General features: G+C 39.3%; 1 protein-coding gene across 2 annotated transcripts in view; it reads right to left on the reverse strand.

Annotated features, from left to right (window-relative positions):
- Nucleotides 1-19,553, reverse strand: part of LOC126457485 (mitochondrial ribosome-associated GTPase 2) — a 176,040-nt gene that overhangs the window by 19,665 nt on the left and 136,822 nt on the right. For both annotated transcript variants that reach the window (XM_050093782.1, XM_050093783.1), the window contains exon 5: nucleotides 14,881-15,102. In XM_050093782.1, coding sequence (XP_049949739.1) covers nucleotides 14,881-15,102 — 222 coding nt within the window. The remainder of the gene's footprint in view (nucleotides 1-14,880; nucleotides 15,103-19,553) is intronic.

Genomic DNA, 19,553 nt, shown 5'->3' on the forward strand with positions numbered 1-19,553 from the left:
CCAGTTGTGAATATTAAATGCAAAGTGTAGCAGTTTCTTAACATAAGGAACCTCTCCAAGTATCCTCAAATATTTTTATTTGACAGTTGGTATTGATGGGTGTTGGGGGTGGGAAATTCTGTACCATCTAACAGTCACCCCCCCCCCCTCCCCCTCTCTCTCAACAGGAAGGACATGACTCTCAGAAAATATGTTTATGAATATGCAGTTGCAATATAGGGATAGCAGGGACAGTAGAGAAAATGTGATTTACTTCGTGTTACCTTGTTAACTGAGCTTCACCTGTTCACTTGTACTCAAGGCATACCACATTTTCCTGTGTGCATATTAGTTCTATACTTACGTAAGCAATTATTATTTATTTTTAATTTTAGATACCATACTGAGACAAGTGACAAGTATATGGTGCAGTTCAAAGTAGCTAGTTAAATATCTTTTTTCAAACAAATACCTCTCTAGATCGCGAATGAAAAAGCAAATCTATGGCAAGATTATTTCTGTGTGTTGTATGATAGGTTAAACTCTTATTATTATTATTCATGGCAACATTCATGAATAGATGTACTGGAAAGTGAATGTACAAGTTCCAATTTTCTTCAAAACATATCTCTGGGTGATGTGTGACTCGTAATTCGATAAAGCAGAGTGAGAGTAAGGAAAGTAAGCTAACATTCTTATTGTCAAGTGAACATAATGTGATGTCCTTCTAAGTGTGAAACATACCACACTTAGGAAAAGATAGGCTGCTACTTACCATAAAGAAGACACATAAAGTTGCAGACAGGCACATTTAAAAGACTCACATGTAGCTTTCAGCCACAGCCTTCATCAGTAGACACACACCCATGCATGCATGCACACACACGCACGCGCACACACACACACACACACACACACACACACACACACACACACACACACACACACACACACACACATAAAAAAACAAGCACACCTCATGCACCAGCACCGTCAACTCCAGCATCTCTGGCCCGAAGATGCTGGAGTTGGGGTCGTGTGTGTGTGTGTTTTGTTAACTGATGATGGTTGTGGCCAAAAGCTACATATGAATGTCTTTTAATTGTGCCTGTCTGCAACTTCATGTGTCTTCTTTACAGTAAATAGCACTCTATCTTTCCCTACATTGTTGATGTTCCTACCTAAAGTTTCCATTGTTTAGTAACCACTTTTACTAGTTATTTAGACTTGTTTAGTGTATGAAGGTGTGCTGAAAAGTAATGCCTCCAAAGATTTTGTGTAAGAGCCCTTAAAGATTTTTAAATAAAACAAATGTTACCTACCATTCTACACCCTTATTATTCACATCTACATATTTGTAGTCCTCTGTTGGTGAGAAGGCTTTGAATTGCAGTGTAAGATGGCAGTGTGTAACATAACTGTGTCAGTGCATGAGAAACAGCATGCTGTAATTTAGTTTCAAATTCGAAGAATTCGTCCCCACATGGAACACCCTCTCCTTCAGCATGAAAATGCCAAACCACACATGAGATCTACAACAACTGAACGCCTTGGATTTACTGTCATCAGTCACCCTCCTTAGTGTCCCACATTGGCCCCACCCAATTTTCATCCATTTCAAAAACTTAAGGAACACCTTCCAGGACTTCACTTTGACAGTGATGAGGCAGTGCAAACAGAGATGGGGTTGTAGTTCTGTCAACAAAGTCAAACATTCTACAATGACAGTATCAAAAAATTGGTCCTTCATTGTGAGAAATGTTTTCACTGCCCAGGTGGCTATGTTCAGAAACTTCCCTCTGACAACCATGCCTCCATCCTTACTACCCTCCCTGTTTACCTTTCCCTGTTCCTTCATAACCTGGGTTGTGATTAACTGAATCCACTTTCCCTTCTTCCCTTTTTTCCCCTCTCTCCTCCATGATGAAGGAACAAAGTTCCAAAAGCTAGGAATGTAAATTTTCTGTTCTGTTTTGTGTATCTACCGGCTGTACTGAGCTGAGGTAAGTACTGGCCAGCCCCTTTATCTCTTTGTTAGTATTTGTTTCAGAGACAAATACATAGACATGAAGAACAAATATGTGCAATATCAATAATGTTTCTTTCATTTAAAAATCTTTAAGAAGTTTTACGTAAAAAATTCAGAGGCATTTCTTTATAGCATGCCCACATGTTGTCATTAATGTGTATTTTTGGTATCATCAGGTCAATTTAATGTGTCTGAAATATCAGAATATTTGAATTTATGAGATTAAGACTTAAATAATGTGGTACCAATTATGAAAATGAAAACAAGGTGTTAGAAGGTTCACCTTGTGCACTCAATCTGTATGCCTGAGGGCCTTATTTAAAATGTTGAAGATGCTGTTCCAGTAGTCATTATTCAGTACGCAATAAGCAGCTGCATATTGTGGTACATATTGGAATGAACGATACCTGTCATCCTGTTTCTCACACTACATAGGACTGTCCTCAAAACTGATAGTAGCCTGAAATGAAGCTTTTGCAAAAAGTTATACTGTGACTTCCTAGACTTATTACCATAGGGTAAAGAACTGTAGTGTTCCACATTATGGCTCAGTGGCTGATGAATTATATCAAAGGCTGCTAACAAGGTAATTAACTGTGTGTTGGGAGCATGCAAGGCTTTTTAAACTATGTAACTTTTCATCCAGTCCAGATTATCACAGTTGTTTGAAACACATATGTATTGATGTAAGAATCAAAGAAATGCCCTTTATGGGTTGACATTAAACTCCTGCTGATCAATTGTCCAGGGTGTGGAACTCTCCTAAAAAGCTATGAAGGTCACATATTACTAGGTACAGAAAGTTGGCTAAAACCCAAAGATGCCAATGCTGAGATTTTGGGGTAAAATTAAGTAAATATTGAAATGATACCAATGGGACATTGAGATGATGTATTTGTCACAGTAGACTGGAAACTATAAATTCAATGGGCTAGAAATGGAAACTGCATACAAAACCATTTGTGCAAGACTCATTATCAAGGGTGGACATAAATTAAAAATATGCTCTTTTTATGTGCAAACATATTAATCCCCAGATGTAGCTCAAAACCGTAGAGGAAACTTCAGCTCACTAGTAAGTTCTCCCATCATACTGTCACCACAGGAGGAGACTTAAATCATCCAACACTCAATTGACATAATTAATTACATTTTGGGAAGTAGTGGGCTTGACAATACAACCTATGAAACTAAACCTTTCTCTAAAAACAACATAGAAATTGTAGTACCCATGATAGAAATATATTAGATATAATGGCCACAAAAAGACCTGATCTCTATGAGTATGACCACAATCAAATTTGTATCAGTGATCACAATGCTGTTTTAGCAACAATGATTACCACAGTACAAAGGGCCACTACAATAAGAAGATTTACATGTTCAGTAAACTAGATCAAGAGCCAGTGGTGTTATATCTTCGGGAGGGACTCATAGCTCTGGACAAGAGCATGTAGAGGAATTGACTGAATTTTAGAACAATAGTTGAGCAAACACTAGATAGATATGTGTTTTTTGTGGTTGTTTCTTTCGTTGTTGTTGTTGTTGTTGTTGTTGTTGTTGTCGTCCTCTTCAGTCCAAAGATTGATTTTGTGCAGCTCTTTACACTAGTGTAAACCGTGAAAACCTATTCACTTCTGCATAACTACTGAAACTTCCTTTCTGTAGTCAAGTCTTGGTCTCCATCTAAAATTTTGCTCTCTCCACATTGCATTTCACCCTATTACCAAAGAGATGATTCCCTGATGTCTCAGGATATGTCCTTTCAACTGATCCTTTCTTTTAGTCAATTCATGCCATAATTTTTTTTCTCCCCCATTTTTGATTCAGCGACACTTTATTAGTTATCAGATCTTCTCATATAATCTTTGTTATTATTCTGCACCATCACATTGTAAAAGCTTCTGTTCTATTCCGGTCTGCACTGTTTAATGTCCATGTTTCACTTACAAGGCTACAATCCACAGAAAATACATAAATGACTTCCTAATATTTAAAATGATATTCAGAGCTACTAAATTCCTCTGTTGCAGAAATGCTTTTCTTGCTGTTGCCAGTGTGCATTTTATATCCTCTCTATTTTGATCACTGTGACCCAAATTGCAAAACCCATTGACTACTTTTAGTGTCTCATTTCATAATCTAATTCCATTACCATTGTTTCACTTTTACTAATATTCATCTTATAACCTGTTTGCAAAATGCTTTTCATTCTGTTCCATTGTTCTAAATCATTTGCCATATCTGACAGAGATGTGTCATAGGCAGACCTTAAGATTTTTATTCTGCACCACCACATTGCAAAAGCTTCTGTCCTATTCTGATCTGTTCTGTTTATTTTCCATGTTTCACTTACTTACAATGCTACACTCCACAGAAAATACACTGTTCAGATTGAATGACATTACGGAGTGGCTACATATCTGTCTCACTCCCTTTTCAACTACCGTCTCCATTTTGTGTTATTTGACTGTTGCAGCTGCTCAAAATGGCTCTGAGCACTATGGGACTTAACTACTGTGGTCATCAGTCCCCTAGAACTTAGAACTACTTAAACCTAACTAACCTAAGGACATCACACACATCCATGCCCGAGGCAGGATTCGAACCTACGACCGTAGCGGTCACGCGGTTCCAGACAGTAGCGCCTATAACCGCACGGCTACTCCGGCCGGCTGTTACAGCTGCAGTCTGGTTTCTGTACAAGTTACAGATAACTTTTCCGTGCTACCTGTAGAATTTCCAAGAGTTATGCCAGACATCACTGTCACAAACTTTCTCAAAATCTACAAATATTATAAATGTAGGTTTGCCTTTCTTCCCTGTTCCCATTTTGGTGCTGCACAAACCTCTATTGCACCTCAGTCTTTTACTCCTCTCTTTTTCTGCTCCCCCCACCCTCACCCTCTTTCTAACCTCCCAACTGCAACTAGCTGCCCTACCCTCTCTCCACCTTGTCCCTGTACACTTCTGCAAGCAGCATTTACTGTCCCCCATCCCTACCCTGCTATCCTCCCCCTCCCTGCCACAGTCTCTTTTTTACCTCACCACCCGGTTGCCTCTCTCATCATGCACTGCTGCTTGCAGTCTGGCCTCAGCAGCCAGAGATCGTGATCATGTGTGCACGAGTTCTGTTTGCATGAGTGTGACGTGTATATTGTCTATTTTTGAGAAAGACCTGGTTGGCTGAAAGCTCACTTTCCGACAGTCTTTTTGTTGTGCCTATCTGCGAGTCAGCATCTCCACTATATGGTGAGCAGCAATTATCCTTTTCATAATATTGTTACATTCCATACTGGTTTTTCTATTGTTTGATAAAAGGGTTATGTTTACTGACCCAAACACGGCAATTTCAGGGGAAACCGAAATGCTAATGTCAATTAATGGTACAAGTAACCAGATCTTGGGGCTGGAAGAAGTTTGTGCTTCAGGGTATATGAGGAAGACAGAGAGTGCTATGCTCATTCTTTTGATACAGAATCTTATAGTGAACTAGTAAAGAGAAAAGCACAGGAGGCTAAAGAACTAAGTATAGAAGAGAAGACAGAACTTGAGGCATTTTTATGGGAATACTGTGTTATTTTCAGGGAATGACCTGGAAGGGTGAAAGACTATAAATGCACCTTGAGATTAAAACCCCCTGACCCTTTCATTATAAAGCCCTATAGCATTCATTTTTTTAAAAAAGATGTAGATAGAGGACTCCTAAAAACAAAAAAAGGAAAATAATAGAATGTAGTTGTAGTATCAAAGGCTGATTGAGGAATTAGATTAGTTCTTGACTCAATACATTTGAGAAAACTTTTAGAATGTGAGACTGACCAGCCTGAAAATATAGAAAAATTACTTGACAAGTTTGACAGTGTAAAAAATATGAATAGCCTTCAATTGACATCTGGATTCCATCATACCGAATTGGAAGATGAATCCAGAAAATAGCCTGCCTTTCTCTTCAATGGAAAGAGTTACCAATACTGTTAGTATCTTTGGCTTAAATGTGCCAGCAGCAGTGTTCATCACAGGGTTGGATTATGTACGAGGTGCATTCAAGTTCTAAGGCCTTCGATTTTTTTTCTAATTAACTACTCACCCGAAATCGATGAAACTGGCGTTACTTCTCGATGTAATCGCCCTGCAGACGTACACATTTTTCACAATGCTGACACCATGATTCCATGGCAGCGGTGAAGGCTTCTTTAGGAGTCTGTTTTGACCACTGGAAAATCGCTGAGGCAATAGCAGCATGGCTGGTGAATGTGCGGCCATGGAGAGTGTCTTTCATTGTTGGAAAAAGCCAAAAGGCACTAGGATCCAGGTCAGGTGAGTAGGGAGCATGAGGAATCACTTCAAAGTTGTTATCACAAAGAAACTGTTGCGTAACGTTAGCTCGATGTGCGGGTGCGTTGTCTTGGTGAAACAGCACACGCGCAGCCCTTCCCGGACGTTTTTGTTGCAGTGCAGGAAGGAATTTGTTCTTCAAAACATTTTCGTAGGATGCACCTGTTACCGTAGTGCCCTTTGGAACGCAATGGGTAAGGATTATACCCTCGCTGTCCCAGAACATGGACACCATCATTTTTTCAGCACTGGCGGTTACCCGAAATTTTTTTGATGGCGTTGAATCTGTGTGCTTCCATTGAGCTGACTGGCGCTTTGTTTCTGGATTGAAAAATGGCATCCACGTCTCATCCATTGTCACAACCAATGAAAAGAAAGTCCCATTCATGCTGTCATTGCGCGTCAACATTGCTTGGCAACGTGCCACACGGGCAGCCACGTGGTCGTCCGTCAGCATTCGTGGCACCCACCTGGATGACACTTTTCGCATTTTCAGGTCGTCATGCAGGATTGTGGGCACAGAACCCACAGAAATGCCAACTCTGTAGGTGATCTGTTCAACAGTCATTTGGCGATCCCCCAAAACAATTCTCTCCACTTTCTTGATCATGTCGTCAGACCGGTTTGTGCGAGCCCGAGGTTGTTTCGGTTTGTTGTCACACGATGTTCTGCCTTCATTAAACTGTCGCACCCACGAACGCACTTTCGACACATCCATAACTCCATCACCACATGTCTCCTTCAACTGTCAATGAATTTCAATTGGTTTCACACCACGCAAATTCAGAAAACGAATGATTGCACGCTGTTCAAGTAAGGAAAACATTGCCACTTTAAGTATTTAAAACAGTTCTCATTCTCACCGCTGGCGGTAAAATTCCATCTGCCATACGGTGCTGCCATCTCTGGGACTTATTGACAATGAACGCGGCCTCATTTTAAAACAATGCGCATGTTTCTATCTCTTTCCAGTCCGGAGAAAAAAAACTGGAGGCCTTAGAACTTGAATGCACCTCGTACTCTGTTAAGAACTACTAGAAAAGCGGACTACAAAGTAGGTGACATTTTATTCTCAACCAAGGCTTGGAAAGAACATATGGAAACTTTGAGGGAAATTGCTGACAAAATGAGAGAGGGAGCAAAATACCGAAGCTATCTAAATGTAAATTTGCTTTCAATCAGCTTAAGTTTCTAGGACACAGTATCACTGAAGATGGGATTCTCCCTGACAAAGATAAAGTGCAAGCAGTTTCTCATTTCCCTCCTCCTAAGACTTTAAATAGCTTAAGTCATTTTTTGGTTTGGTGGGGTTCTTTTGCAAATATGTGAAAACACAAGCACTAAATGCACTATGTCTCAATAAAGTGCTTAAAAAGAATAGTATCCAGGAATGGAACAATGAATTCCAGTCTGCATTTCATGACACCAAAGCACAGTTGGTTAGCAGTGAGATATTACATAGACCTGACTTATCCACTCCTTTTTGCCTTACAACTGACAGCAGTGAGTTTGGATTGGGGGTCCATGTATTCCAAGGAATAGAAATAGATGGGGTTCAAGTGCACCATTCAGTTGCCTTCGTAAGTAGAATACTTAAAAAAACATGAGAAAAAATACTCCACTTCAGAAAACGAAGTTTTAGCTACAGTACAGGGATTTCAAAAATTTAGGAATTACTTATCAGGTCACTATGTAAAGGTATACACAGATCATAAAGTCTTAAGCTATATTCAAGACGGCAAACTCTACCAGACTAAACTGACTCAATGGGCTATGTTTTTTCAGCAGTTTAACTTTTCTGTGGAAAACATTAAGGCAAGTGATGACATTATGGCTGATATCTTGTGCAGACTACCAGTGGGAAATGTAAATGACACTGTTCATGGGAATCAAGAGAAAAACTTCACCATGATGTACATAATGGTGAAAGAGAAAGGGATATCAGAAGAATTTGCAAACAACTCATACATAATCAGAACCATGACGACAATTGGAAATTGGTAAAAAGTTATCTGGGGAAAAAAGGGCCATAAAAAAGTACAACAATACTACATAGTTTTTGGGGGGATTCTTTTTTATAGGTACAGCACTGATAGTCATAGGCAGAAGATTTGCTGGCCTGAAGAGTATACAGACACCTTATACTTTACACTCATACCAATATCGGTCATTGTGGGATCCTTAAGGTGTACTCAAAAAATATAGGAGAGCATCTATTTTCATAATATTGTCCACAGAGTGATATGTCAGTCACACCAATAGGGGTCATTTACAGAGTTTAATGCCTAATAAGTGGAGGGACCTTGTGGGCACTGACCTGCATGGGCAAAAGGTGGGTATTGCTACATTTTTGTAATGGTAGACCTATTCTTGAAGTTCATTAAAATTTATCCCCCAAGGAAAGCACCCAGCAAGAAAATAATTCAAAAAATAACCCAAGAATGATTTCATACATTCGGTACACAAAAGCTTTACAATCATATCATGGAAGCCAGTTCATATCCAAAACCTGGAAGGAGTTTACAAGTGAACACAACATTAAACATATTCTCACCTAAGTCTACTCCCCATCTTATAATCCAGCAGAACAATACATATGGGAAATAGGTCACCTGTGCAGGACCTACTGTAGTAAGGACCATACCAACTGGTTAGAACATTGTAAAAACTTTTCGGATGTCCTTAACAGTCTGCAACATACCACCACAGGATTCTCATCCTATGAAGTAATGTATGACAAACAACCTCCATATTTGATCAAAGGGTAAATTGAATTCCCACTGTGTAAACACATATCAGCAGCAGAGAGGGAGGATGTTACTAGGTAGACTGTGAAGCAACATTGCAACAAAAGAAAACAAAGACTTGATGGTAGGGTAAAACACACTCAGTTCAATGCTGGTGACTTCATCTTAACAAAATGTTATGCAAAATCAAAATTCATAAACAGTGAAATCAAAAAATTCTTCAACATGTACAATGGCCATTTGAGGTTGTGGGGAAATCCTCATCCTAATGCATACAGGCTCATAAATATAAAACCAAGAAAACTGTTTGGGCTCAGAAATGTAACTCAACTGAAACTGTACAAATTTACTAATTAATGTGAACACTGATATCTGCATTGTTTTTACTTTATTCATTTGTGTTGCATCAATAGAAGAAATTTTTAAGAGGAGTTTCATTCACTATCAGGGGGATGCATAATCCTTATGGATCATGCATGTGACATTTTCTTATCCAGATATGCACAAACACATTTACTACACTTAACCTATCTTGAAACTTCATAAACACATTAATGAACTTCTTTATCAATTATTTACTGTACGCCTATGAGGCTCGTTTACATGTTTCATATGTCACATTACTAAGACACCTGTACTGCACTTAATCTATGTGTAGTTACATACAGGGTGTTACAAAAAGGTATGGCCAAACTTTCAGGAAACATTCCTCACTCACAAATAAAGAAAAGATGTTATGTGGACATGTGTCCAGAAACGCTTAATTTCCATGTTATAGCTCATTTTAGTTTCGTCAGTATGTACTGACACACTTCGGTGCTTGTGTTGACATGCGACTCGTTGCTCTACAGTACTAGCATCAAGCACATCCATACATAGCATCAACAGGTTAGTGTCCATCACAAACGTGGTTTTGCAGTCAGTGCAATGTTTACAAATGCGGAGTTGGCAGATGCCCATTTGATGTATGGATTAGCATGGGGCAATAGCCATGGTGCGGTACGTTTGTATCGAGACAGATTTCCAGAATGAAGGTGTCCCGACAGGAAGACGTTCGAAGCAATTGATCGGTGTCTTAGGGAGCACGGAACATTCCAGCCTATGACTCGCGACTGGGGAAGACCTAGAACGACGAGGACACCTGCAATAGACGAGTCAATTGTTCGTGCAGTTGACGATAACCCTAATGTCAGCGTCAGAGAAGTTGCTGCTGTACAAGGTAACGTTGACCACATCACTGTATGGAGAGTGCTACGGGGGAACCAGTTGTTTCCGTGCCATGTACAGCGTGTGCAGGCACTATCAGCAGCTGATTGGCCTCCACGGGTACAGTTCTGCGAATGGTTCATCCAACAATGTGTCAATGCTATGCTTTGATAACTATGATTGTCTACGATTTATACTAAAACACTATTACACTATTGAGAATTATTTTAAAATACTTAAGATATTTTATGAGAATTTGATACAAACTTTCCCACTTGAAGTTACTGATGTCTAATGAGTGACAGAAAAAGAGATGATTCAGTGCTGATGAAAAATCTTGTGACTTGTGACTTGAAATGAATACTTTGATGAGCAGTTATACTTTTACAATCACACATATTAACACACTATTAGGAACTATGAAGGTTTTGAAGATATTTTGAGGATGTACAGATTTGATATTACTGAGAAATGCAATGACACATTTGAAGATATTTTGTCACTTACCTGTACACACTGCTTACAGTAAATTAAGAGAGAATTGTGCTGGGTAGAAAGAAATGCTGAAACTTATGCTTTTTGTGTTAGCAAGTGATGAGATGAAGAGAGAGTTAGAAATGACTCTGGAAGTAAAGTTGTAACAGCTGACATGCCTAATTTTAAAATGTTTACTTATATTATGCTTGTAAGTGGATCAGATTTTTGAAAAACGCTGTTAACATTACTAGACTGACTACACATCCACACGGATACACATGAAGACATTACCATTATTTACCCTGAAAACTCTCTGCCAAAGTTATTGACATTTTACCTGTTTTTGTAAGAAATGAAACATTATCAGATGAATTTTGTTGAGAATTGATGTGGAGTAAGATTTTATTTCTAACTTTGATACTCTACTGTTTTACATGAAAAATATGGATCAACACTACTTACGTGTGAAAGAGAAAAGACTTTGCCTTTCAGCTTCATAAAGTGCAAACTATTAAATTTAATGTAATTGGATAGATAAAAAATCTACTCACCAAGTAGCGGCAGATCAACACACATATATTTTTTAAAAAAAGTTTTATGTATGCCAACTTTTGGAGCCAGTGACTCCTTCTTCTGGCTGAAGGGTTGAAGGATGAAGGAAAAGGACTGTAGAGATTTAGGAAAAGGGGTGGATTTCAGAAAATTCACACAGAACCCCAGGTGAGAGTAATCTTACCGGATGGGATGAGAAGGAAAGACATTTTCTTTGCTTCTCATCCCATCCAATAAGTTTCCCCTGACTTGTGGTTCTGGGGTAACTTTTCTAAACTCTACCTCTTTTTCTAAACCTCTCCAGTCCTTTTCTTTCATCCCTCTTCTTTCCGTTCAACTCTTCCGCTAGAAGAAGGAGCCACTGGCTCTGAAACCTTGTGGCTCCAAAAGCTTGCATATTTTAACCTTTTTTTTTTTTTTAAAAATATATGTGTGTTCTCTAAACAAATGGACTGATTCTCTGTGTCTGTGTTAGAATAGGTAATTTATTACAAAAAGGACTGATTCTCTGAGTCTGTGATAAGCCACATGGTTTATTAAGGAAAAAGACTGATTTGTTGAGTCTGTGATAGGATTACACATTAACGATTTTTAAATCTTTGAAAGGTGCAAACTCTGTGATCAAACAAAGAGACAAATCTTAAGATAACCCCTGAATGTCAACTCTCTCATCCTAAGCAACTTTGAAAAGTCAATTTTGAAAAAGAACCCATGAACAAACACTGTATTTCTTTACAAAAAGGGAACCAATCTAGTAACTCTGTATTTCACTGTTTATCTTTATAAATTGTATTAGTTGATTTTTCAGTAATTTCTTCCATGCTGTATAATATTTTGATGATAATTCTACACTTTACTACACGTTGTACCTTTTGAAATTTATTACTCTGTTTAGGTTTTTTTGCAAGTAAAAAAAAAGTTTTTAGTATCAACCATTTTTTTTTAAACAAGTCAGCTCATTCATGTTAATCAGTTGTTCAATCTTTTAAGGCTCATTTGCCCAATCATCATATTGTGCAAATATTTTAGGAGGTTTTGTAGCATAGCAGTTGATTTCAACCGTATCTTAAGTCACATATACAATATTCATTTACTAAATACTGACGTCCAGATCTGATAAGTATATTGAATTTTCTAGCAAATACATGTAACTGTAGATGCAAACAATACCAAAAGACAATAATACAAAACAGTCAAACATGAGTAAAAATCACCTTATGGAAATAATAACTATGTATTGAAATGTGCTGCTGACATTGGTAGGCATGAATAAAATTATCTGGCTCTTCTAGCATTCGCAAATATGTAATCACAAACAATGAGTGATGCAATGTAATTTATCAAACAGTACTGTGGTCATATTTGAATGTAATATTAACCCAAATGTATTTCTTTTACACGTTCATAAGCTTTTCATGTGTTCAAGGCTACAAAAACAAGTTAATATATTAAAACAGTACAATTCATAGTGAGAACATTATTAGGAAATATAAACAAATTTCACTTTCTGATAACCAAGCCAGATACATAAGTTTGGTCTATATCACAAAGCTCTATATATGGTGGGAATTCTTTTTATTAACTAGTTTGGCTATAAGTAAAGAAAAAAGTAATTGTCACACAATGTAAAATCCAGGCTCTTGTTGAAAAAAGTAATTGAATTTTTGTTAAATTGAACATCTCGTATTTCACTATAAAAAAAATAAAAATTAATGTGACGTTTGTATTTAAAAACAATTACCTATAAGTTAGAAACATTTTGCAATCCACATTGTCAGCTAACTGTAAAACTTTTAATTGTAACTCACTTAAAGTCTGCTTATAACTATTAACCCACTGTTCTGTTTATTATAAATACTGGTAGATTTTTGTTGTCAGCAGCTCAGCCTTTCGCCAGATTTTGAAGTGGAATCTGTGTTTATTGTCAGTCCTAATAATGTGATAATAAACAGTATTATTTAAAATGGTGCATATATAAACTTGATTATTATACATATCACTTGTGAAGTCTGTAGGCCAATAGAATTCCAGATTATCTATGAGAATCAGCTGTTGCTGCAAAGAAGGAAAGAAGAATGTAAGTATTTGTACTTTGCTGAATTTGCACCTCTGTCTCATGAACTATCCACAATGTTAGCTGTTGTCATGAACAGAAACAAATCTTTTACACTTCAACAGATTCTGAAATGGCATAACATTACAAAATCTTGTAACCTCACATAATCTGCAACTCAACATGTCACATTTATGGTGAGTAGCCATCTATCCTTTTCATAGTGTTGTCAAGAGGAATTAAATCTGGTGACTGTGACTACGAAGGAGTTGGTCCATTTCAACCTATCTCCCCTACACCAAATGTATGGTTGAGATAATTGTGGATGTGATGGGCAAAATGTGTGGACATGCCATCATCTTGGAACCACATTCGTTTTCTGATGAAGTGACAGTGCCAAATCTTCCAGTAACTCCACCAGAACCTCTTGCAAGAATGTCAAGTACATGGTACCCATTAGGTAATATGAAAGAATGTATAGCTTAATAAGATGAACACCAGTGATTCCAGCACATACATTTATACACTGCTGAAATCCATGTGAAAGAATGTATAGCTTAATAAGATGAACACCAGTGATTCCAGCACATACATTTATACACTGCTGAAATCCATGTGAATGTGTGGCATGATGATTTTTGTTATCCCAAATGTGGCTGTTTCAACAGTTCAAAAAAGGATGTGGCGCAGAAATTTGGGCATGTTGACACGGTGATGTAGAAATCATATACATAAATTGACACTTAGTGGAAGATCCGCTGGAGTCAATACAAGCACATTCTGTCAGTGGTAAGTGTGGAGTTGCTGGATATGCAGAACATGGGTGACACTTGTGTTGGGCATGTCCATGAGACACACAATGTTTTTAGTGTTCATAGCCAGGTTTTCTTCTACATGATGAAGGATGGCCTCTTCAAAGCGCAGAGTGTGGCACATCTGTGGAGCACCACAGTCATCCCTCCTAGTTGTGAATGAGTCAGTTTCCTGGAACTGTTGTTGCAATCAGATGAAAATGGTATGTAACATGCTGAGTTGATCCAGAAAATGTTTCTCCCTACATACCTCTAGCTTCAGCATAGAATATTAACATCTCCGTGTATTCTCCAAATGTGTATTCCAACATCCTATACCGCTTCAGTTGTTCTTACTGTTCACAGATGGACTAACAGTTGAGCAGAACACTGAAGCAGCGACTGTAAACATAGGGCAGACTATGGCAGGGGACTCTGTTCTCAGTATGTGTGCATACTGTGAAGTGGGAGATTTGAAAATGGTTTGAGCTTCAAACCTATTTTTTATCTAGATAGTGCATTTCTGAATGTGGTTCCTTCAAAAAGACTTTATCTAATAAGTGCCCTCTGCAAACTGTAGAAGGCTAAAGTAGTAATTATGAAATACGCTATATAATGAAAAAGGTCTGTCTCTTGCTTCCAGATTAGCACTTATGAAGGAGGTACAGTAAGGATGAAAAGTAGAAAGTGGCAAGATTTGTTACATACCAATCCAAAATTAGCCATACTCTGTAATTCTAGTATATACTTCAGTGCTTCTCCATCAGCTCCATATTCTGCTACTTGTGGTGCCTGCATTGTATCTGATATGAAAAAATGATTTCCATGGCCTCCAGCTCCACCTCGTGCTGCCACGAACATAGATCTCTCTTTGTTTAGATCAGCTACAACACACCCATTTTGATCCTTTACAACTGTACCTACAGGAACCTATAACCAAAATTGATAATGATGATGATCATGACAATAATAACAACAATAATAATAACAACAACAACAACAACAACAATAATAATAATAATAATAATAATAATGACAATAATAATACAAGCAAACATAAATGCAAATATGAGAACATATCAACTCTTTCTAACTAATTATGTAGTTTTTGATTTGTAATACCTAATAGTCACTTTTCTTATATATCCTGCTGCCACAGGGACCATAAATAAACTGATGTAATTATACAAATACAATTATCCATTACAACTTTAAGGTCTGCAAAATAATTTTGGAGTTATAATCAAGACAAGTACTCAGCATTTCAGTGTTAGCTGCCACCTTCTTTCCCATCTTTTCTCTGTAAACTCACTCTCTATCTCCCTCATTTTATGTTACCCCACCATGTATCTTCTTATCATTTAATTATAGCATTTATGAAGATACATGATTAAAGTTCTAGTTAACAACCACTCATAATCCTACTGTCACTAAAGAACTTACATTTTCAAGTAATATTTAAGAACAATCTGCACAAAGAAACTGTAAGAAACTTCACGGTGAAGGATCTATCAAGTCTGCTAATACTTTACTTAAGGGCACTTTATTTTATATTATGTCATCATCATCAACTTGTAGTTTCCTGCCACTGGTATGTCTGCTTCCAACACAAGTTTCTACATCTTTTCTAGTCTCTGGTCTCTGTCACTAATCTGACCCAGTCTTCTCTGTCTTTTTAATGCTTTTTCCCACTCCTTTAAGTCACTTGTCCCTTGGCTTTCCCCTTATTCTTGCCCTCCATTTTCATCTCGTGCATCTTCTTCATTCATTCTCTTCACATGCCCATACCATTTTAATCTTTTTCCTCAACCTTCTTCTGTAGGAGTTCCTAATGCGTTATCTCCCAAACACTTTCATTTCTCCAGAATGAGATTTTCACTCTGCAGCGGAGTGTGCGCTGATATGAAACTTCCTGGCAGATTAAAACTGTGTGCCTGACCGAGACTCGAACTCGGGACCTTAGCCCTTTGCGGGCAAGTGCTCTACCATCTGAGCTACCGAAGCACGACTCACGCCCTGTACTCACAGCTTTACTTCTGCCAGTATCTCGTCTCCTACCTTCCAAACTTTACAGAAGCTCTCCTGCGAACCTTGCAGGACTAGCACTCCTGAAAGAAAGTATATTGTGGAGACATGGCTTAGCCACAGCCTGGGGGAGGTTTCCAGAATGAGATTTTCACTCTGCAGTGGAGTGTGCGCTGATATGAAACTTCCTGGCAGATTAAAACTGTGTGCCCGACCAAGACTCGAACTCAGGACCTTTGCCTTTCGCGGGCAAGTGCTCTACCATCTGAGCTACCGAAGCATGACTCACGCCCGGTACTCACAGCTTGACTTCTGCCAGTATCTCGTCTCCTACCTTCCAAACTTTACAGAAGCTCTCCTGCGAACCTTGCAGGACTAGCACTCCTGAAAGAAAGGATATTGCGGAGACATGGCTTAGCCACAGCCTGGGGGAGGTGTCCAGAATGAGATTTTTACTCTGCAGCGGAGTGTGCGCTGATATGAAACTTCCTGGCAGATTAAAACTGTGTGCCTGACCGAGACTCGAACTCGGGACCTTTGCAAAGGTTTTAATCTGCCAGGAAGTTTCACTTTCATTTCTAATCTTTTTCATTTTTGTTACACCTGTCTTACTTTTCAAAAACTTTATTTCACTTGCTTGCATCTTACTTTTCTTCCCTTTCCTTCAAGGTGCAGGTTTCAGCAACATGGAACATAACTGGTGTATGTAATACATTTTTTACATCACATTCTTATTTTTCTGGGGAACTTCTTTGTTCCAAATCCGTCTTCTCACACTTCCCAACTTGGCTTGCACACTTACTTGTCTCTTTGTTATTTCTTACTTTTTCCTGTATTATACTTCCCAGGAACTTGAAACATTCTGCTCAACCATTTTCAGCTGCTCCCCATGAAGCATCATATTTGTGATTTGCCTATTCTTGCATCTTGTTGTGACCACCAGCTCACATTTCCTTGCAGTAAATTAGGCCATACTCTTGCACAACATGTTTACAAACATCCAACTGCTTCTGCACTTCCTTCTTATTGTTCCCCTACACAAGCACATCATCAGCAAACAAGATTGTTGTCATCATGTATCCCATCTCTCTTGCCCCTTGTGTCTGAACCTCAACCATCACCACTATAGAAAGTAACAAAAACAGTGTACTTTCTCATTTAAGACCATTTCTCCATATCACTCATTTTCCTCTCTCTTTACTCACTCACACATTGGTACGACTTTTTCTTTAATCATCAATACAGTCTGCCTCTCTATATCTTTCCTTCTTAGCTTCTCCCAGACATTACTTCTGAATAGCGTTTTGTATGATTTAACAAAATCCAGAAAGACTATGATACTTGTAAGGGTATTCTCTGGAACGGTTATTTCTACTGTGCTCTTAAAAGTCATTTATTCTTCTTCCACAGTTTACAGCTCACCCAGAAGGATTTTATTTCTTATTTTCCTGTGCTTTGTCCCTTCAACTCCCTTTCTTTTAGTTTCCATACACATATTAGGCTGTAGGGAAGGGACCGTTTGATGTGGAATGGGTGGCAGCTGTCATAATGGAGGTACTGTTGCTTGTTGGTGGGTTTGATGTGGACGGACGTGTGAAGCTGGCCATTGGACAGGTGGAGGTCAACGTCAAGGAAAGTGGCATGGGATTTGGAGTAGGACCAGGTGAATCTGATGGAACCAAAGGAGTTGAGGTTGGAGAGGAAATTCTGGAGTTCTTCTTCACTGTGAGTCCAGATCATGAAGATGTCATCAATAAATCTGTACCAAACTTTGATTGGCAGGCCTGGGTAACCAAGAAGGCTTACTCTAAGCGACCCATGATTAGGTTGGCGTACGAGGGGGCCATCCTGGTGCCCATGGCTGTTCCCTTTAATTGTTGGTCTGTCTGGCCTTCGAAAGTGAAGAAGTTGTGGATCAGGATGAAGCTGGCTAAGATAATGAGGAAAGAGGTTGTTGGTAGGGTGGCAGGTGATCAGCGTGAAAGGAAGTGCTCCATCACAGCGAGGCCCTGGAGGTGCGGAATATTTGTGTATAAGGAAGTGGCATCAATGGTTACAAGGATGGTTTCCGGGGGTAACAGACTGGGTAGGGATTCCAGGCGTTCGAGAAAGTGGTTGGTGTCTTTGATGAAGGATGGGAGACTGCATGTAATGGGTTGAAGGTGTTGATCTATGTAGGCAGAGATACGTTCTGTGGGGGCTTGGTAGCCAGCGACAATGGGACGGCCGGGATGATTGGGTTTGTGAATTTTAGGAAGAAGGTAGAAGGTAGGGGTGCGGGGTGTTGGTGGGGTCAGGAGGTTGATGGAGTCAGGTGAAAGGTTTTGTAGGGGGCCTAAGGTTCTGAGGATTCCTTGAAGCTCTGCCTGGACATCAGGAATGGGATTACCTTGGCAAACTTCCTTTCACGCTGATCACCTGCCACCCTACCAAAAACCTCTTTCCTCATTACCTTAGCCAGCTTCATCCTGATCCACAATTTCTTCACTTTCGAAGGCCAGACATACCAACAATTAAAGGGAACAGCCATGGGCACCAGGATGGCCCCCTCGTATGCCAACCTAATCATGGGTCGCTTAGAGTAAGCCTTCTTGGTTACCCAGGCCTGCCAATCAAAGTTTGGTACAGATTTATTGATGACATCTTCATGATCTGGACTCACAGTGAAGAAGAACTCCAGAATTTCCTCTCCAACCTCAACTCCTTTGGTTCCATCAGATTCACCTGGTCCTACTCCAAATCCCATGCCACTTTCCTTGACATTGACCTCCACCTGTCCAATGGCCAGCTTCACACGTCCGTCCACATCAAACCCACCAACAAGCAACAGTACCTCCATTATGACAGCTGCCACCCATTCCACATCAAACGGTCCCTTCCCTACAGCCTAGGTCTTCGTGGCAAATGAATCTGTTCCAGTCCGGAATCCCTGACCAATTACACCAACAACCCGAAAACAGCTTTCGTATCCCGCAACTACCCTCCCGACCTGGTACAGAAGCAAATAACCAGAGCCACTTCCTCATCTCCTCAAACCCAGAACCTCCCACAGAAGAACCCCAAAAGTGCCCCACTTGTGACAGGATACTTTCCGGGACTGGATCAGACTCTGAATGTGGCTCTCCAGCAGGGATACGACTTCCTCAAATCCTGCTCTGAAATGAGATCCATCCTTCATGAAATCCTTACCACTCCACCAAGAGTGTCTTTCCGCCGTCCACCTAACCTTTGTAACCTCTTAGTTCATCCCTATGAAATCCCCAAACCACCTTCCCTACCCTCTGGCTCCTACCCTTGTAACCACCCCCGGCGTAAAACCTGTCCCATGCACCCTCCCACCACCACCTACTCCAGTC

The sequence above is a fragment of the Schistocerca serialis genome, chromosome 2, assembly GCF_023864345.2.
Source record: "Schistocerca serialis cubense isolate TAMUIC-IGC-003099 chromosome 2, iqSchSeri2.2, whole genome shotgun sequence".
In the NCBI taxonomy this organism is placed as follows: Eukaryota; Metazoa; Arthropoda; class Insecta; order Orthoptera; family Acrididae; genus Schistocerca; species Schistocerca serialis.